Here is a 22,356-nt window from a genome sequence, read left to right on the forward strand (position 1 = left end):
CATCGTCTCCTTTATGTGACAATTACTTCCGTTGTAGCCCCAGGTAGAAGCTGCTCTTTTATTCTGATAAAGGTCCATCATCCTCAAGCGCATTTCAACCTTGACCATTAATGTGAAACCGTAAAATTTGCATCAGATCACATCTAACCTGCTCCAGATCCTCCTCTGTACGTTTCCTGCCATCCGATTGGTTCCCAGGAGGAAGCAGGAATAGTTCCGCAGCAGTCGGAATGCCAGGAAACACGGCCACCAACAGCTGTTCTTCCGGAACGTCAGCGACCTGGACAAAACAACACTAATTACATAAGCCTCAATGATTTATATGTTACCGTCTCCTGCATTTATGAGGGTTACATTTATTTTAAACAAGGCTGATGGCATCCAGTAAATCAGATTTGATGTATACAGAATGAATCCCGGCCAAGAAATTATTAGACGCAAGCGGTTATACACACATTGAATTCCTAAAAACCTCAATCAATATCTTTGTCAGAGAGCCACTACAACAACTCAAAGGTCTAGACGTTATGGGCTGCCGCAAAGCCAATAAAGGGAAGCCCACCATGTACTCTCCTAGAGATACTCACTAAAGGACATTTCCCTCATAAAGAGGAAACTATCCCACCTCAGGTAAATAATCTTTGTTTTATCTGCCACAACCACACAGGGCTCAACCGGTTATAAAACAATAGATCAAGAATAGACAGCCTGAGTATAATTTACAATGAGCAATGTGGCCAGAGCTGAAGCGGTCTTACCAATCAATACTCCGAGTCTAAGTTGGGACTCACCGCTGCAATATTGGAGAAAAAAAAAGCCCTGGGGCTCATTGAAGGATTCAGTCTATGTGCAACTGCTACTGATATTCCTAATGATTAATGCAAATCTCCAAACTCCAGCCTGTATTTCTTTCTCAACACGCTAGATTCAACACAACACACACACACACACACACACACACACACACACACACACACACACACACACACACACACACACACACACACACACACACACACACACACACACACACAGACACAGACACAGACACAGACACAGACACAGACACAGACACAGACACACACACACACACACACACACACACAGACACAGACACAGACACACACACACACACACACACACAGACACAGACACAGACACAGACACACACACACACACACACACACACACACACACACACACACACACACACAGACACAGACACAGACACACACACACACACACACACACACACACACACACACACACACACACACCTTCTGTTGGCGAATTAAGGCCTAGAAAGGCAATTAGACAGCATAAGAGAGACTTAACGTTGCAGGGCTCTTAATTACACCATATAATAGCTTAAGAGTCATTGTTGTAATTAAATCTCTTAATGTCAAAACATTCTCTTCCCAAACCCGAGAACTGTGGAATAACATTAAAAGGCACCGATGCAATAATCCATTATAATAGAGGGCAAAGTTGTTATTAAAGAGGTTGTTTAGACATCTGTTGCGTTTTCTGACATTGTAGTCCATCTTTCCCCATTTAAGTCAATTTTTTTTCTCTAATATTGACACTCCACCAGAATGCAAATAAAGCTTTACAGGCAAATGTAAACAATTCAACACTTCTGTTTATTTACAACTTGTTCCAGTATTTTTCATTCAGATGTATAGTGCTATTAAAAAAAATGCATTATTGTCATCTTTATAACAGAGACCATCCATTGTGTAAATGCTTCCTTGGCCATAAAACCATCAATGTGAAAGTCCTTTTATGAGCACAAGATTCACAGATGAACAATTTACTGAGAATTATTATAAATGGACAAATAAGCACAGCATGAGCTGGATTTTTGCTGAAGAATGTGCAGACGTGCACTCTGGACATGCTTAAAGTTCAGGTAAATGTGGTGCAAATGGAAATGCAGTTCCTCCACTTTCACCTCTATATACAGGCTGGAGTTTGAAGAGTAATGTGTCTTCCTGTTACTGGAGAAACTACATTAACATTTGCACCACATACAAATATATTTACCAAATATAATATATACATATACAATACATACACTACCATTCAAAAGTTTGGGGGTTTTTAAAGTTGATTTGATCAAAAATACAGTAAAAACAGTAATATTGTGAAATATTATTACAATTTAAAGAAGCCGTTAGAAATTTGAATACATTTTAAAATGTAATTTATTCCTGTGATGGCAAAGCTGAATTTTCAGCATCATTACTCCAGTCTTCAGTCTGTCGAAAACAGTTGGGCTGTTTAATATTTTTGTGGAAGCCATTATATATATATATATGTATATATATATATATATATATATATATATATATATATATATATATATATTATTTCTTTTCAGGATTATTTAATACATAGTAAAGTTAAAGAATCACATTTGATCAATTTATTGCAGAATAAAAGTATGCATGTCTTTAAAATAAATCTTACTGAACCCCAGTCTGTTTCCATGTTTTGGAGAATTTCCATAGACATAAATATTTTTATATGACACAAACTGTATATTCTACACTGAAAAAGTGTGTTAGATTGACATGATTTAATCATGTAAATTGGTCCCACATGAATCAGAGAAGTTAAACAAACACAATTTGTTCACGTAATTTCAACATTATGCAATTAAGTCATTTTTAAGAAACCCAAATATGTAGTATTAAAGTGATTGTATAGGTTCCCTGACAGAATTAATTAATTTAAATAAAAAAAAAACTTTTGTCACATGACTGAAAAATAAGATTGAACTAGCTAGCTAAGAAAATATTAGTTAGTAATAGCACAGATTAACATGCTACGTGCTAAGCATAACTCCTTGAGCAAAGCAGATATAAACATGCACTGTACCAGTCCACAGCCTAAACAAATGCTCCACTCTTCTCCACAATGGAGATTAAAACAGTTCTAATAATTCCAACATAATTGAACATTAAACACTATCAAGTCTTGTTCAGAGGAGAATGGCCAAGACTGGATCAAGCTGATAGAAAGGCAACAGTAACTCAAATAACCACTTGTTACAATCAAGGTCTGCAGAAGAGTATCTCTGAATGCACAACACTTTCCTTCTTCGTACCTCGCTTAATATATCTGAGATTATTTGACATCTCAGATCTTCTAATCATGATAACTGATCTTTGTCTAATTTGGTTATTCAAAAGAACTTGTGATTTGATTAAAATATCTGGATTAAATTGTCTGAGATTACTGCACGTTCTTGTGTCAATTGGAAAAGGCAGATATATCGATACTTGTTCAGCAATGCTGCGATCGGCTGGTGGCAAGACTGCAACGTAATGACATGCCTGGGAGATGGGGATGCTGTCATTCTGGCAGTCTGTGTACCATTGTGGAGAGAGGAAGGATGTGATTAAATCACTATCACCCTTTTCTCGTCTAGCTCAAAAACACATAAAATAACACTTAATTTCAACATTTTGACTTCCCTCATTAAGAGCCAATCAAAGCATGCTGGGAATTACAGTTTTAGCAAAAATCATTTTCAAGTGCTTGATTGGTTCACATTCACCCTAAATAATTTAATATATTCGATTGCACATTTTAGAGAATTACATTAATTGAAAGCACAAAGAAATCAAGTTTAGACAAGAAGCACAATTTTGTTGTGTAGATAGCAAATAATATGATGGAGTAAATTGGACAAAATGTTTTCAGTGTATCCCCTGCTAATGTTTGTAATACGTGTGTGATTTTTGGAGAGTGATACTACTTATTTGGCTTGTTATGTGTTGCGTACTTGCTCTCTTCTTTCTCTCTCTCCCTTTGGTAGGCTGCAAATTGGGATCCAGCTGAGTGAACGTCGTTGAAATCCCAAGCATAATGGACTCATTGCATTGAGCTTTGTGATACACTTCCGTTTTTAAATAGTACAACTAATTTTTATTTACGGTTCTGTATATTTTCAACGTGCTGTAGTCACCTAGTTGATTAAACGCCAGCCAAAATGAGTGTCCGCAAGATGATTTAACAATGTGGACATTTACAGAGACAGGAGTAGAAGTAAAAAAAAAAGAAAAAAAGAAATTAAGTTAATCTTAAATCTATCTATCTATCTATCTATCTATCTATCTATCTATCTATCTATCTATCTATCTATCTATCTATCTATCTATCTATCTATCTATCTATCTATCTATCTATCGCAATGAAACCGCACATGATTTGGCAAAAGCTGCAATTATTTTATGTGCAGCTTGTCAGTGCAGTGCGGCTGATCGATAGTAAATGCTGTTCCATCTGAACACCAGAGGACGCTGTCACGCATACAATCCAAATATGCCCCACCGCAGAAGTACGATAACACGCGTCATTACAGGAAATCCCTATGGGCATCATACCATCTGTAGCTGAATAAACAGGAGATTGAAACGCTTTGATTAAACATGACTAATAAACACACAACTACCTTATTCTGTGTAAGAACATCTCACAGAAGGATGCTCAACTGTTGTTATGAAATGAGTTTGGAGTAAAAGCATGTTATAAAATGTTGTCTTTTGTTGGACAAGAGGTTCATAAATGCTTCTCATGTTTGGAAAGATGTTTGGCGGGTTTTGCTTTTTCAAATGCACGTTATAAGTGACTCACATTGCTTTCAGATGAAGCAGCGTTTACAGAGCCGCACATCAATGACAAGCTGCACATAAAAAAATTAATCACAGCCTTTGCTGATCTATAGCATCTAGTATCTCTCTCTCTCTCTCTCTCTCTCTCTCTCTCTCTCTCTCTCTCTCTCTCTCTCTCTCTCTTTCTCTCTCTCTCTATATATATATATTATTTTTAATTGCAATGAATGAGGTCTGAGGCTATTAAGCTTTCATAACCTCTGTAAATCATTACTGGATGTAAACTGTTGTGAAGTAAAAACGTGTTCCCTTTCGTAGTCACTCCGAGTTACAACGGATGACGACGAAAGGGGGTTTCGCTTAGAACACCTATCGTCTTCGAGTATTACAAAACGAGCCAATGGCGATGAAATGCCATGGGTCTGCGGAATTTGCATTGCGTATCTCCGCCCCACCGCGTGTGTATAAAAGGAGGACGCCGGCAACATGCAGATATGTTTTCGCTTCGGAGCCAAGAGTATTTCTTCACTCCACAGTCATCTCTGACTTCGCTCTGCGAGACGAGCTTCTCTCTCCGGTGTTGGTGTGACGGCGATCTGCAGCGAGCTCACAGTGCTTGCCAGTGTGTGTGTGTCTCCCTGTGCGATTCAACATCGCGGAGTTTTTTCTCCTCTCATAAAAGAGCTTGCACGCGGCACGTCTTTTTAAAGACGGCTCGCCCGTGCATTTCTGGTTGCAGCGGACTGGTATCGGACTCTGATGGGCACGAGCGTTCTGTTCCACTGGGTCACGCGAACCATTGGCTCGGCTATGCGATTCAGTTCGCACGGTCTTCTCCCCGCTTCAGGGGAGTCCGCTCCACTTTGGTCGGTGGCTATGCCCCTATCATGAGGTTGCTACCCTACTGGCGAAGGGTGCGATTGAGACTGTCGCTCAAGCCGAAATGAGGTCCGGGTTTACAGCCCCTACCTCATTGTCCCGGAGAAGTCTGGTGGGTTACGGCCAATCCTGGACCTACGCATCTGAACCGCTCCCTTCAAAGGCTGCCGTTCAAGATGCTCCTGGCCAAACGCATTTTTGGATGTGTGCGGCCACAGGATTGGTTTGCAGCAATCGACCAGAAGGACGACTACTTTAATGTCCCCGTTCTCCTTCGACTCAGACCATACCTACGGTTTGCTGTCAGGGTGCGCGCATATCAGTACGCTGTTTTCCCATTCGGGCTAGCACTGTCTCCTCGCGCCTTCACAAGGTTGTTGAGGCAGCCCTTGTTCCTCCATGGGAACACGGGGTTCGCATCCTGAACTATCTCGGTGACTGGCTGTCTTAAGCTCAGTCCTGAGACCAGGTTTGCGAATACAGGGACCCAGTGCTCCGGCACCTAGCTAGGAGTAAACTTTGCCCCGTGCAGAGGAGCTCTTTTCTCGGTATGGACTTGGTCGCCTTCTTCACTCAGCCATTGCTGACTTGCCTGAGACTATCAAGCGCAAGAGTGCGGTTCCACTGAAGTTTTTTCAGAGGCTCTTGGGGCATATGGCATCTGCAGCCGCGGTACGCCGCTCAGATTTCTTCATATGAGACCGCTTCAGCTTTGGCTTCGCGACCGAGTCCCGAGGTGGGCATGGCAACACGGCTCCCTCCGAGTACCAGTTACTCCGACCTGCCGTCAGTACTCACCCCGTGGTCGAACCTCAGTATTCTACGGGCCCGAGTGCCCCTGGAACGAGCTTCCCGGCATGTTGTTGTCTCAATAGATGCCTCCACGGGCTGGGGCGCCATGCGCAATGGACATGCTGTCACACTCTCATGTTGAGCAGAAATGCTCCTGAAAAATTCAGTGAGATTTATCACACCCAGGTGTTGAGCAGAAATGCTCCGGAAGTTCAGTGAATTTCTTCACACCTAGGTGTTGAGCAAGGTTGCTCCTGAAGCTCAGTGATTCTTGCATGTAGTGTTGAGCAGTATGGCTTGTCTATTGCCTCGAGTTGCTGGCAGTACGCCTTGCCCTGCACCGCTTCCGGGCGTTGCTCAGGGGTCAACACATACTAGTCCGATCAGACAATACCGCCACAGTAGTGTAAATCAACCGTCAAGGTGGTCTACGCTCGCGCCGTATGTCGCAACTCCCCCGCCACCTCCTCTTATTGAGTCAGAAGCATCTGAGGTCGTTTTGAGCCATTTTCATTCCGGAGTCCTAAACTGGATGAAGAGCTCTCACGGCTTCAGCCCCTCCCTGGAAAATGGCGACTCCATCCCCAGTCGGTTCAGCTGATTTGGGTCCAGTTCGGGGACGCACAGATAGATCTGTTTGCCTCTCACGACTCGACCCGTTGCGATCTGTATTATACCCTGACCGAGGGCACGTTCGGCATGGATGCACTGGCGCACAGCTGGCCGCGGGGCCGCAAATATGTGTTCCCCCAGTGAGCCTTCATGCGCAGGTTTTGCGCAAAGTCATGGAGGTCGAGGAGCAGGTCCTTCTGGTTGCGCCCTACTGGCCCACCCGGACCTGGTTCTCCGAACTTATACTCCTCGCGACAGCACCTCCTTGGCCCATCCCTCTGAGAAGGGCCTTCTTTCTCAGGGACGGGGCACCCTGTGGCACCCTCGTCCCGATCTTTGGAGCCTCCACGACAGACACGTCTACGCGTTGAAGTGGAACCTCTTCGTCAGCTGGTGCTCTTCTCGCCGAGAAGACCCTCGGAGATGCTCGGTCGGTGTCGTGCTTCCTTCCTTCAAGAAGGGTTGGAGCGAAGGCTGTCTCCCTCCACCCTCAAAGTCTATGTTGCCGCTATTGCTGCACTCAATGACTTGGTAGAAGGTAAGTCTGTGGGGAAGCACGACCTGATCATCAGGTTCCTGAGAGGAGCGAGGAGACTGAATCTTCCTCGCCTCCTCTCGTTCCCCCTTTGAGCCTTTGCAGTCAGTGGAGCCAAGCAGCGCTCCTGGTTGCACCGGCCTCTATCAAGAGGGTAGGGGTCCTGCACGTATTCTCTGTTGATGAAGCGTGCCTTGAATTCGGGCCGGCTTACTCTCACGTGATCCTGAGACCCCAGCCTGGATATGTGCCCAAGGTTCCTACCACTCCCTTCCGGGACCAGGTGGTGAACCTGCAAGCGCTGCCCCTGGAGGAGGCAGACCCAGCCTTGGCACTGCTCTGTCCAGTACACGCACTCCGTGCTTACGTAGACAGGACGCAGTGTTTCAGGACCTCAGACCAGCTCTTTGTCTGTTGTGGTGGGAAGCTGAAGGGAAAGGCTCTCTCCAAGCAGAGGTTGTCTTACTGGATAGTGGACACTATTGCTTTGGCATACCAGCAGCAAGGTCGACCGTGACCCCTTGGTGTGACCGCCCACTCCACCCGGAGTGTGGCGTCCTCTTGGGCTCTAGCGCATGGTGCCTCGCTAACAGACATCTGCAGAGCTGCAGGCTGGGCGACACCTAACTCATTCGCCAGATTTTATAATCTCTGAGTAGAGCCAGTGTCCTCTCATGTACTCGCTTCTACCAGCTAGTATTGGACCCGCTCAGGTGTCTTCGCTTGCTCACCATTCCACTCTACGGACTGGATATGAGCGATATATTCCTCAGGTGAGCCTTCCTCTCTGAGGCCCTGAGTTCCTCCAGCACTCTGACGCTGGCGCCAGTGTCTATTGCCTGTGCGTCCGCTAGGTGCCTCCGTGTGCATGGTTCCTCCCCTGAGTAACAACCACATGTGTATTTCCACTGCAAGCCTCCTTGAGCATGTGTCTTTCCCTTGGCAAGCCACCTTGCCACCCCTGGGGTTGAAATATTCCACCTGGGGCTGGACACCCCAGTGTTCTCCATATGCATCCTTCGGGTCATAATGTGTATTCTCTAACCCCCTACCCCCCCTTAACCCCCCCCCCCCCCCCCCCCCCCCCCCCCCCGTATGGGCTGGCAATATTATGCATATTTCCTCCAAACTATGGGATATGCTCCCCAGTGTACCTTGGTATACTTGCATCATTTCCTATTGTCTCAATTACATCAATAAATGTGGAGAAAAGCCTAAAATAATAAAGACAACTTATCATTGGTACTTCTTTCAGTATCAAAGTGTTTGTGATGCAAGTTGACTGAGGCATTGGCTCTGCCTTTAACCCATCTATTCTCATCTCCTCAGGCTGTTAAAGCGCTATCGCCCCGGTGCACCAGAACAGACACTCACCTCGCCTGCCCACTGCCTCAAACAGACATCTTAAATGGACCTTGACTTTGATTATGTCTGAGCCTCACTCTCCCTCTCTTTTTAATACACTGAGCTGTTTATCATCGGCAGTATGGATAAAGTGTATCTGCTACCTCTAGGGCACTATTGGGTGTGTTTTATATGCGAGAGGATAAATGAAAGGAACGAGGAAAAGTGAGTCTCTTTACCACGAGAGCTCAATATTAAGCCATCAGGCTTTGAACTTGATGTTGAAACAAAGGGTGGAAAAGTTGGAAGAGGACAGTTTTACTTCTGGAGAATTCTGGGGAAAGCCATTTGAGGCCAGGAACCCAGACTGGCAGATAATGAGAGAGAAAGAGCACATGTGGAAGACGGAGGTGCGTGTTACGAGCATATGTGAGATCAGTAAGCTCTTTGTGCTGAGCTATTCTGACCTTGTTCTCTGGCAGATTCCAAGGCTCTGTTCTATATGAGGGAGTTTAGATTTAAATGAGATATTTAGGGACTGTTTTTGTGCATGTCTGAAATAGAGAGGCAATGTGAATGGCTTGATTAGAACAGTTTTGGTAACACTTTACAGTAAGGTTCATTAGTTAACATTAGTTAATGTATTACAGTTTTTTACAGTCGCTAGGACACATTTCTCAATCTTAGGTCACTTTTTCAAAACTCTTCACATAGTGAGCACAACAGACGTATATGTGGGCTAAACTGTGGATCATTTATCATTGCTTTGGCACAAAATGCATTCAATGACTACATCTTTCAAATTACAATAATTATTTTCTCACTTCGACACAACAACCACCAAAACTCTGTGTACTTACAGGCCAATTTGCACATGCTTACATACTGTTTTCAAAACTGTTAAACTTATGTTCAAAACAATAACATAATACAAAACTGAATATGACAGCAATTTGCTACATTTCTACAGTAATATTGTAATGAAATATAATTCGAATCTAAAAATGAAATGCTATAAAAACAATTGGACAATTGGACCAACCACAGCTAATTCCTATTGTATCTGTATCGGTGAATGGTGTGTACAAATTCTTGTATTTTGTAATTAGTCTGTGAAAAAAAAAAAAAAAAAAAAAATATATATATATATATATATATATATATATATATATATATATATATATTGAAGCATACTGCATCATGTCTGATTCATTCCAGTAAAATATATTGGAGTGAATTCTAAACAGTAGAGAGGTGTGCTTGTTTTACAGAAGAAAACATAATGCTACCTGTTGTTAGTGTTTTTTAGGTCATTGTTTTGTGGGTGACAAAGTGTGTTTGTTGTCTGTCAACCTTTGCTAGTGTGATGGAAGAATATGTTGATTTGAGACATGTATGAAGTGATTTGGTAGTTTTAGTGCATTTTCAAAGTGAAATGAACTGCTATGCCGAGCTGAAAGTTGGTTTGGAGAACTGTGAGAAGAGTTTTGAAAAAGTGACCTAAGTATTGAGAAATGTGTCCTAGCGGCTGTAAAAAACTGTACATGAACTAACATGAACTAACAATGAGCAATACATTTGTTGCACTATTTATTAATCTTTGTTACTGTAAGTTAATAAAAATACAGCTGTTCATTGTTTGTTCATGTTAGTTCACAGTGCATTAACTAATGTTAACAAATACATTCTTTGATTTTAATAACATATTACTAAATGTTGAAATGAATATTAACTAAGATTAATAAATGCTGAAGAAGTATTGTTTATTCTTAGTTCATGTTCAAATAATATAGTTAACTAATGTTAACTTATAAACCTTATTGTAAAGTGTTACCACAGTTTTTTTTTAACTGTAACAATATTTTGACAGTCTTCTTAATCAAATAGATAAAATATATAAAATCATTTCTTCAAAAGGATTAAAAAAAATGTCACTGCCACCAAACTGTTTGTGTAACATTACAAAAAATTACTGCAAAATTATTGGGCATAAACAGATTAACCCCTCATCCCCCACCCTACGTTCTTCCCAAAGTTACATCTTACACCGTAAACATTTACAACTTCAACTATCAAGAAAAGTATACACATCCAATATTAACATCCCATATGTATCCTGCTCTGTTATTAATAGAGCATACACATATTAAAAGGGCTGTGATTTACTGCTACTTGGAAGGAAACTGATATTGAGCTGAGACGGTCCCAGGGTTGGACTGACAGCTCAGGTACATGTGTCGGTGTGTGTGTGTGTGTGTGTCTGTGTGTCTGTGTGTGTGTGTGTGTGTGTGTGTGTGTGTGTGTGTGTGTGTGTGTGTGTGTGTGTGTGTGTGTGTGTGTGTGTGTGTGTGTGTGTGTGTGTGTGTGTGTGTGTGTGTGTGTGTGTGTGTGTGTGTGTGTGTGTGTGTGCACTGAGACGGTGTAGTGTCAATGAATCGACCAGCAGTGGGTTCAATCTCTCTGTCAGCACTGAGAGTCACAAGAGCTCCAAACAGTGCGCACGCACACACACACACACACACACACACACACACACACACACACACACACACACACACACACACACACACACACACACACACACACACACACACACACACACACACACACACACACACACACACACACACACACACACCACAGAGGGACTGTCAGAACAGTAAGCCTTTACACCACCCAAACACTTCCCTAGTAGACAATGAATTACTCCCGCTGAGTGCCGTTTGCTGGCTAGTTCACAAGAGGATTTATGCAAATCGGTTAACGCCGCCTACAAAATCTGTGCTGAACACAATTTGCTTGACCTTGTGGGTCAGTTCTGAGTGCTAGGTGAGTACTACATATACTTCACTACCGCTTCACTCCACCACTGTGATCTAGACACCTGAATTGGCTCTTCAGAATGTTCTTGTCTACATGTCTATTTTGGATATATGCCCTGTTATAACTGCTGCCATGATTAGGAATAGGAAAACTGCACACAAACTTCTCCTTAAAATGAAGTTTAATTCACAGCCTGCTTTCTGCGGGCAGTAATATTGTAACGTTAATTGCATCACGGAAATAGGTGCTGAGTTTTGATATCTATAATAAGCCTAATTTACATATAAAGGACTTGTGTTTGTGCTGAAATGGAAGACAATGGCTTAATTAAAATACAGTGCAGTGCTATTTTAGTGCATTTAGCACCTGGTAAAGTCAGCTGTGGGTAGTTTAGCAAATAAGATGCAGGATTTTGGGATGAAATACAGCTAAATGGGTGCAACTGTTTAGTGAATACACCCCACTGTGTGATGAGGAACTCGTTTCCTCCTGAGAGTCAGAGAGAGATATTTTTCATATCTAAATATCATATCATATCATCTCTATATGCAACCAAAAAGTTTGATTTTCTTGTTTTAAGCATAAATTAAGGAAAACATGGTCAAAATCAATTTGCCAGTGAGGTAAGAAAAATAAATGTAGTTAAGTTTGTCTTGTTGCAAGGCTGATTGCTTTCCCTTTAATCTAAATAATATAATAATATAATGCATTTTAATAAAAGATTGTTTCAAATGTAAACAGAGACATTAAAACACTGCAAACCATAATTTTCTTAATCAGTATTTTGGGAACATATCTACATTTTTGCCACCAATATTTTTTAAGCATAAATTCAAAGAAAATATGTTAAAAAACAATTTGCCAATGAGGTCAGAAAAATACATTTAATTAAATTGCATCTTGTTGCTAAGCCGATTGCTTTCTTTGATGTAATGGAATGTTTAATCTAAAAAACATAATAAAATAATTTAATAAATTAGGAATTAAAATGTAGATGGAAAGACATTAATACACATCAAAATGTCATTTTCTAAATTAGTATTTCTTTTCTTGTTTTCGAGTGAAAATAACCAACCAAATAGGATTTTTAAAGCACAAAACAACAAAAATATGGACAAAAATCAGTCAATGTAAAATAAAATGAATTAAAATTTGTCTTGTTGCTAGGCAGATTGATTTCTCTGTAATGGATGTAACAGAGGCTTTAATCTCAATAATATAATAAAATATTGAATATATATTTATACATGTAAATGGATACATGGAAGTACATGGATGTGAAATATTGTTTTGAGTTAAATTATTTAATTAGTATTTAATGTATTTTTTAATACTATATTTAATTTATTATTTCTTTATTTTATATATATATATATATATATATATAACAACTCAAATCAATATTTCACATCTATGTACTTATTACCCTGTCTAGATTTATTTTGTGTTTCTGACCATCTTACATTGCACTATCCTTTGTAAGGATCTTTACTTATTGTGCCCAAAGCACACATTTATTTGTTTTTCAGTGAAAGAGAACACAGAAGGGCAAGTGAAGTGAAAAGGACAAAAGCTCAGGCAAAGACAACAGGAAATATTTGACCAGGATCTCTGGGAACTACAGAGATGAGCCAAGAAAAGACAGCAAGAGACAAGACTGAGGGAATAAATTCCCACTCACCTGAAGAACAGTCTTCTTAATGACCCGGCCCACATCCTGTCTCCACTCTGGGATGTCAGGGTTGGCCTCGTCCAGATTAGGAGAGAAAGATAAAAGAAGCGATTTGAAGAATTCTGTCACAGAGGGAGAGAGAAGCAGACAGACCCTTAATTCTTTCTCTCATAAGATGCCCAACACCTTCTATCTGCTGTGATTTGTTCCAGATGATTTAGTCGAGCTGTAGCAGAGTTATCATTACTGACAGGTATGGAAAGGTTAGCGCTGATCACAAAAATGATTACAGTCTATTTGGCAGTTGCCAGAAGGGAGGTTTATGACTAGCCTGCAGTGTCAAAAGACAATTTCCTGTAATTCTGAACACTCAGAAAGCAATGATAATACATTTCATCTAGGGTTGTCGAATCGGTTAATTTTAATCTCATCTAAAATAAAAGTTAGTGTTTATATAATATATTATACACTACACACACACACACACATACACATACACATATACATACATACATATATATATATATATATTAGGGGTGGAACGGTACATGTATTCGTATTGAACCGAATCGGTACGGGCGTATAAAAATAAATAAAACTCTTAATGGCGACAAAATGCGCTCAATTCGCGTTTGGTTTGAACACAGCATAATGAACAGACTGCGATGTCAATATTGCAATGCTGAACTGTGTGTGTACGCGCGCGAGAGAGGGAGAGGCGCGGGCGCGATCGAACTGTGTGTGTGTGTGTGTGCGTGTGTGTCTGTGTGTGAGAGAGAGAGGCGTGGGCGCGATCGAACTGTGCGTGTGTGTGTGTGAGAGAGAGAGAGAGAGAGAGAGAGAGAGAGAGAGAGAGAGAGAGAGAGAGAGAGAGAGAGAGAGAGGCGCGATCGAACAGTGGAAACAAAAACATGTTGTCATGGCCAAAGCAGCAACTAAAACGAAAAAGGCAAAGGTTTTGTCGGAGGAGACTAGAAAGAGAAAAAAGCAGAGTGACAAAATAAAAGGCCGGACGAGGATCAATATTGGTCCAGCGTTCGCTCGCTGGCGTGAGCTAAAGGAGGAGGAGGGGTGCCCGACCGATGCTGACCTAGCCGCATGCTTTTGGACTAGTAAATATATTGCTTGCATGCCATCTATATTTTTTCGAATTTGTCGTCTGCCTGGCCATGTTACGGAATCTATCTGGTCCTCCATTTATCTTTTGGTCCTCATTTACCTACCACACAAACACTGAATTGAATTAGCATATCCGTTATGTAAAACAGTAGCCAATATGCTACTATAATGACGCTGGTTTGTAAACGTGAGCTACGCAATCTTTTGGCGTTTGAACAAAAATAAAACCCATGAAATTATATTCATATGACGTGCTGAAATATATGCCAATGTACCCGGGATGAAGACATTTCACACGCAACGCTGGCAGTCTGCCCAAGACGTGAGAACTCACGAGAACTCAAGACGGTATCGGCTTGTCAACAAATGCATGTGTATCCCCTGGTGTAACCATGACAGATTTTATGACAATAGTAGAAGACAATACTGTTTCCCAACTGTAGGGGGACCCTGAGTGCAAAAGTTACATGGTGTTGCTTTAAGGCATGAAAAAAAATATTTTCACAGAATTTTTTTTTTTTTAATATGTCATTTTGGTGATCAAAAATGAGTTTTAAGGATAATAATCTTAACTACAGGGGGACTTTAAACAATGATTAAACATACATAGGCCTATATATGTATATATATATTTTTTTAAATCATCGTTGATTTGATTTATATATTTTTTTAACATTTTAAATTCTGAAAAATTGATAAATCCCTTTTTACAAAATAAATATTGAAATGTTTATTTCACTCTTTTTTAAAGATTATTAAGAATACAATCATTCAGATTTTTTACCTAATGCATTTTTTTTGTTTAAAACTGAAAGTCTGGGTTTGAGATTGGAGAAAAACGATAAAAAAAACACAAAAAGGCATTTGAAAAGTAGCAAATAAATGATGAAAGGCATAGTGAAAAGTTTCCAAGACAGTGTCATATATAAAAGAGAGATAGAAAGTAGTGTCCTTATACCTGTCTGAAAGTGAACACCTACCTTTTATGGCAATGGTTCTGGTGTCCTGCAGTATCGAGTCCGCTGACGAGACCTGAACAGTCACGGTGATCATGCCCTCGCTCCTGAACGTGTGGGAGATACTGCTGTCCAACGTAATTATTGGCTAGGGACACAAATGTAGTGGATACAAAACAAAAACAATCAATACTCAATACAACGGTAGACAAGAAATCACATTTTTTAATATATGTACGTTCTATGACTTCCTTAAAAAGCAAACCCTTTTAAAACACAGTGCCAACAGCTTAATTGATGTTTCAGGGCGAACAAGCATAAACTAAAGAATACATCTAAATACCAGAACAAAGACAGGAACAAGAACTACATTATAAACGGTTCATTGCTCCTGTTCTGTTTATCTTCCTACGTAAAATGTCTCGGAGGTATTCGCCCAACAAAGCGAGGCAGAAAATCTGTAATTAGGGGCTGGTTGTACCTCAGTGTTGTTCCCCAGCCACCAGAAATAGGTGAGCGTTCTGAAATGAGAAGGCCAGACCACTGCCGTCAGGTTCACCTCCTTATTCATAATGACTACATATGGAGCCAACAGCTGAATATGTTCCACAGGGCCTGAAACACACACACACACACACACACACACACACACTCACTCAGTACAAGAACAGCGAACATATTTTGGATAATCAACTCGCCGGTGGCTTGAATAATTAGTCTACTATTTGGTCTTGTATAATTAGACTGCTTTCGGCTTCACCTGACCCCAATTGGACGCTTTTCAAACAGAGCTAGACGGAGTGCAAAGAAAACAGGAACAGAACGCAGGGGTCTCGAGACCTGTTTTTAAAAGTTTTAGTATCAAGTATTTTTAACTTGGCACAGCATTTTAGAAACGCAACACTCGCAGTGGGACGCTAAAAAAAAAACAGCGCCAAGGAGTTAGTCAGCATGCGGATGTCTGTATAGCGGAGGCGTTTTAAGCAAGATGAATTTAAACAAGCAACTTTTTCAAGAGAGTTTTATTGGGATGACTGCCTAACACCTAAAGCACAGAACGTTAACTGAAGCAAAAGTGCTAAAAAATGACAAAAAAGGCTATATGGACAAGTAATCGACCTTTTCGACCCATACCTTGTTTGTTCGCAGTCATGAAGAAACAGCCAAAGGATCATAAAACATGAAACAAAAATCCTTACTTTGATTTCCGTCATCATTTACTCCATCATCTCAAATATATCTGTATTCTTTACCCTTCCCCATGTGCATATTTTTGCTTGTTTAAATAGTTCAACTGATGTGTTTTTTTGTTTTAGTTTTTTTTTGCTATTAAATACTCTGTACACATCAGGAAATAAAAGTTGGACCTAATTGCTCTCATCAGATCAGAAGTGGCCACCTCCTGTTTGTTTGTGAAAAGTGCAGAAATAAGCTGCAATTAAGCACCGCAGTCGACTACACCTGCAGAGTTGGAGGACACATGCAGATTTTGGCAGAGCAACTGTATGAAAGACAACCAACCAAGTGTATTGTACATATTTTTTAAATGGATTGTTCTCCCAAAAAAATGAAATTTCTGTTATCATTTACTCACCCTCAAGTTGGTTCAAACCTCTATGAGATTATTTCTTCTGTTGAACACAAAAGAAGATATTTTGAAGAATATTGGTAACCAAGCAGTTGTATTCTTTTTTCCTACTAAGGAAGTCAATGGGGTCCATCAACTGATTGGTTAACCATATTCTTCAAAATGACTTCTTTTGTGTTCAGTAGATGAAATAAATTCATACAGGATTGGAACAAATTGAGGGTGAGTAAACGGTCACTTTTTGGGTGAACTATCACTTTAAAAGATGTTTATTCAAAGTTTACATACCAGTGTTCCTCCACTTAATTGCCTGAGGCGCTAACAATTTTTTCTGTATAAATGTGCTTTATTATTTAACAGAATAGACAAGACAGTCTTTAAGTATTTTTTGCTAGCTAAAAAGGGTATAACATTAGTTAATATATGGGTAACTTAGATTGATAAAGCTTTTTATAAAAAACAATATCAGAGATTGTCTAAATCAATTTGTAAGTCTAAATCGATTTAAAAAAAATCTAAACACCATTAAAACATTTATGTATGTATGTATGTATGTATGTTTCAGAGAACATATCATAAATTAGTTTTTCTTACCCTGAATTAGTTTTTGGGTTTTAAAGCATACCCTTGTGAGAAAGAAGTGCGCTTAAATCCATTGAACTTCTGTGTACTAGACTGAACCTATTCTTGCAAGAATATATACTTATCTTTTTATTAATTTGACTCTGAGTGTCTCTTACGCAGTCATGATGTTTAAAAGGATTTTTGCCACAACAACAAAAACGGTCTTGCATATAATATATATTATATTAATGAAATAAAATGCCACTTAAGTGTACTCAAAGAGAGTACATTTCAATGAAAAACATACTCAAGTACATTTTAAAAAGTGTTTTTTTGATTTTCAAATTAAATTGTTATTTGGTATTGCATTTAAAGTTAACAATTTAAAACATACTAAATTGCAACTTCATAATTAAAAATGTGTAATTACAAATATATATTTATATACATGACATAAAAGTGGTAATTAAATTAAAGCCTATATTTTAGTTTACCATTGTCAGTATATTCAGCAGAATCATATTTCAAAGAAAATATAATTATAACATGACATATGAAGATAAAAAACACTTAATTCAGTTAAATGCATTTAATAATAATTATATATATATAATACATTTTCATTTAATTGCAATTAACATTAAATTGTGTGTCAGAAAACTACATTCAGTCCACACTAAAGTATATTATTTTTTAATACATTATATAAAAAAATAAAAAAATTAAGTATGTTAAAGTGTACTAGGAGGAAAAATAAACCCAAATTAAAAATCTGTTCTCTAACAAACCGTCTTACTATTTTACTTTTTTTTTTCATGAAATGACATTTAGAAAGGCAAAAATGCTATAATTATATTATATAACGTTCCCTCACTTTTGGTACCTCGGCAGATTGGAGAAAGTAATATAACGTGATTGAAATGACATCCCATCATCCTGCAGAATAAAAATAAACCCTGAAGTAGGCACTCGTTTGCGTGTATGTGTGAAACCTACACGTCACATGCAGGTAGAGGGATGAGGTGTCGAACCCGAGGCTGTTCTCTGCCAGCGCTGTTACTCTGAAGATCCCAGCACTGCGGTACACGTGCCTGATGCCCTCCTGCGTCCAGCTCAGGTTAGAGTAGGACACCGCCGTCCCGTCCCCAAAGTCCAGCTGAATGTTTGTCCTAATGGAGTCGCCCTAAAACAACACACAGAGCCAAGTCGAATTATTACAACAACTCTTTAGCACACTTTCCTTAATGACGCTGTCTGGCAGCTGCGACCAAAAACAGCTGCGGGTAACGTCACCATTCTGCTTACACAGACACTGTCCCATCTGTTTTCAGACACGAAGCATTGTTTTCAGCCCCTGAGTTCATTCTTGCTATAACTCTGCTTCATATATGAAATGAAGTGTATAAAATCAGAGACAGGAGAAACAGTTATTGTATCAAATGAATTACCTCTCAGCATGCGTTTCAACTTCCTGTGGGAAGCAGTCATATTACTTTTCATATGCAATATATATTTGATACTTTATATTGTGTTTGTTTTGCATACAGTGAAATCTAAGATATCCTAACGGGTCAAATGTAATCCACCGCAATCATAATTACTGGTTATGAGATAGGATATTGCACAGGGAATATGAGCGTAAATGTGACTCGTACGGCTGTGAGTGAGTCTGCTGTCGAGTGGGAAAACATGAGTCCTCAATCAAACCAATTTCTTACTATGTATTCCAATCCAAACAGGCATAACACTCTGCCATACAGTATGTACACTTTTAACTACATAATACAATAAGATTTATACAAAATGAGCATATCATATACTTCATTCTGCTACAAAGCGGAGACTGTTTAACGTTATGGTAAAATAAAACCCATTTGTTGGCTTAATGGTGACAGTTTTCTTGCATCTAGCACATCAGACTACTGAAAGTCAAAAGTGACAAGCGTTTTTCATTTTTCTAATACCAGTGCTACATAAAGAGTTAAAAAGACAATATTTCTGACTCTGTCTGAGCATGTTTACATTAGGTATTAAAGGGATAGTTCACCCAAAAAGGAATATTCTCTCATCATTTACATTTATGGGTAATCAATCAATTGATGGTCCCCATTGACTTCCATTGTATTATTTTCAAGTCAATGGGATCCATCAACTGTTTGATTACCCCTATTCTTCAAAATAGCTTCTTCTGTGTTCAGCAAAAGAAAGAAATTAATACAGGTTTGGATCAACGAGGATTACTGAGTGCAAGTAAATGATGACAGATTGTTCATTTTTGGGTTAACTATCCCTTTAAGGTTAGCAGAACGTTTTAGCTTTAACTAGTCTAGTCATGACAACTATAGTTTGTAAAACATTGAATTATTGTAAATATAATGTAGGTTTAGTCTTGGCTATGGTTGCTGCTATGAGACCTCCGTAGCAGATCTAGGCAGGTGGTTCTGGGGAGGTGGAGGGATAGAATGAGAATTTGCAAAGTGCGCATTCGTTTGGATGTGTTGTGGTTATATTGGTAAACCCTGATATGTGGAATCTATTGGCTGGGAACATTACATTGAACAAACCAATCAGAGACGAATAGAGTTTCATGGCTGAACTATTCATTCATATTAAAAGATGAATTAAATTAATATGAACAGATGTAAAATGTCATTATATATTTGTAAGTCTATTTGCAGGCATGTGATCAGCTAAGTACAAAAAAGAAGGCACATATTTTTTTTGTCCCCATTCATTATTATTATTCTTTAATACAATATGGTTTATTTTTATTTTTATTAACTATTATAAAATATTTTGTATCTTATTATTTAAACAATATAACATTTAATCATAAAATATTGTATAAATTAAATATTTGGTCACACTTCATTTTAGGGTCCAATTCTCAATAATTAACTAACTACTAATTACAATTTTTGCCTCAAACTACTAATTACTGCTTATTAGGAAGTTGTTGTAGTTAAGTTTAGGTATTGGGTTGGATTAAGGGATGTAGAATGTGGTCATGCAAAGTATAGACATTAATATGTGCTTTATAATTACTAATAAACAGCCAATATTATTGTAATATGCATGCTAATAAGCAACTAGTTAATAGTGAGAATTGGACCCTAAACTAAAGTGTTACCAATTTTTTTTTATTCTATGAAAAAATATATTTTTATTGTTTATAATACTTATTATTATTATATACTTAACACTTCTTATTATAATACTATTGTACTGTAAAATGATTATTTAATAATATTCGAAAATGCAGTCTTTTTTTTTCACCCCTCAGATTTACGGAGCTCAAGAGTCCCAATAAAGGTCGGAAAAAATGGAAATCCTTTTAACTATGGAAAATTAATATCCCTGACTGAATAAAAGGCCATCTATCAATCCACAGATATCAGATCTTATAAGCCTTGCATTTCTTCTGACACTTGAAAGGCCTCTGGTGTAACTCCTGAAACATCTGCACCAAAATCAACCGTTAGCACTAGTTATGCATATGAAACTGCTTTACCAGCCAGTTAAAAACATTAAACACCTAGAAAAGAAAGAAGAAGAGCGGGAAGTTGAGATGAGCCCATGTCTTGAACCATTCCAGATTATAGGTGTCCCGTGCCATGAGAGAAGAAACGCTTAAACGCACGCATGTGGTTGCAATACTCCCAAATCCGTGCTTACGCTTCCCCAAATCCCTCTCCTTTCTCTCTTTCCGCCGTTAGCACATTGTACGCTAATGCTATTGGGATATTAATTTGTAACACTGCATTAGCAGAACATGAAGGAAAGAGGGTGTTTATGCCCTGCATAATGACAAATCCAAAGCTGGCTGCTTTATCCCTGTCTGTTTTACTCTTAGACACTGCTGACTGTGAGAAGTGGCCCGCCTCTGTGCGTTTCTGCGCAAGCATGTGCATGGTCGCTTTTAAGACATTCCACGCCACTTTGTGCAGAAAATCAAGACTACACTGTGGGAGGAGAAAGGAAAACATTACTGAGAGGAGGAACAGTTTGTGTAAGTAATGATGGTATTGTTGTCTGACTATTAGTTAAACTGCTTCCATTGCTCTCATTTGTAAGTTGATTTGGATAAAAGCGTCTGCTAAATGAATACATGTAAACGTAAATGTAAGGACACAGTTTGTGCTGAGATCATGTCCAGACAAAGTCAATTTTAATGGAAATGCACCCAGCAGCTATTTCCAACTGATTCACAGCAGCAATGAATGAATCATTTCCTTAATTTACATTTTTATCGGGTTGTCAAGTACAAAAATATCAATATATGACAAATATTTATCAAGCAAAATAGCGTGATGTGGTAAAACTTAAAGTTAGGGGTTAGTACGATTTTTTTATGAAAGAAATGAGTACATTTATTCAGCATGGATGCATTGAATTGATCAAAAGTGACAGTAAAGCCATTTATAACATTAGAAAAAAATATATAATTTAAAATATATGCTGCTATTTTTAACCTTCTATTCAGTGAAGAATCACGGTTTCCTAAAAAAAAAAATATTAAGCAGCACAACTGTTTTCAACATTGATAATAATAATAATTATCAATGTTGTAAAAATAATAATTATTGAGCAGCAAATCAGCATATTAGAACGATTTCTGAAGGATCATGTGACAGTGAAGACTGCAGGAATGATGCTGAAAATGTAGCTTTGATCACAGGAATAAATTACATTTTATATATTAAGAATGAGACTGGTTATTTAAAATTTGAACAATATTTCCCAATACCACTGTATTTTACTTTTTTCCTGTATTTTCTGTATTCTTTTACAAACTTTGGTCCTTTTTTGAATATTCCGTGAAGCAAAGTTTTTATAAAAAAAAACAACAA

At 38.8% G+C, this 22,356-nt stretch overlaps 1 protein-coding gene across 1 annotated transcript in view; it reads right to left on the reverse strand.

The window, feature by feature from the left end:
- The window catches only part of sorcs3a (sortilin related VPS10 domain containing receptor 3a), a 309,488-nt gene that overhangs the window by 18,352 nt on the left and 268,780 nt on the right, over nt 1-22,356 (reverse strand). Inside the window, exons 19-23 of the mRNA XM_077246248.1 lie at nt 18,503-18,689; nt 15,836-15,969; nt 15,379-15,502; nt 13,289-13,401; nt 149-280 (exon numbers count right to left, since the gene is read on the reverse strand). Coding sequence (XP_077102363.1) covers nt 149-280; nt 13,289-13,401; nt 15,379-15,502; nt 15,836-15,969; nt 18,503-18,689 — 690 coding nt within the window. The remainder of the gene's footprint in view (nt 1-148; nt 281-13,288; nt 13,402-15,378; nt 15,503-15,835; nt 15,970-18,502; nt 18,690-22,356) is intronic.

Source organism: Siphateles boraxobius, unplaced genomic scaffold, assembly GCF_051911475.1.
Source record: "Siphateles boraxobius isolate OS27281-9 unplaced genomic scaffold, OSU_SipBor_1 29, whole genome shotgun sequence".
NCBI classification, from domain to species: domain Eukaryota; kingdom Metazoa; phylum Chordata; class Actinopteri; order Cypriniformes; family Leuciscidae; genus Siphateles; species Siphateles boraxobius.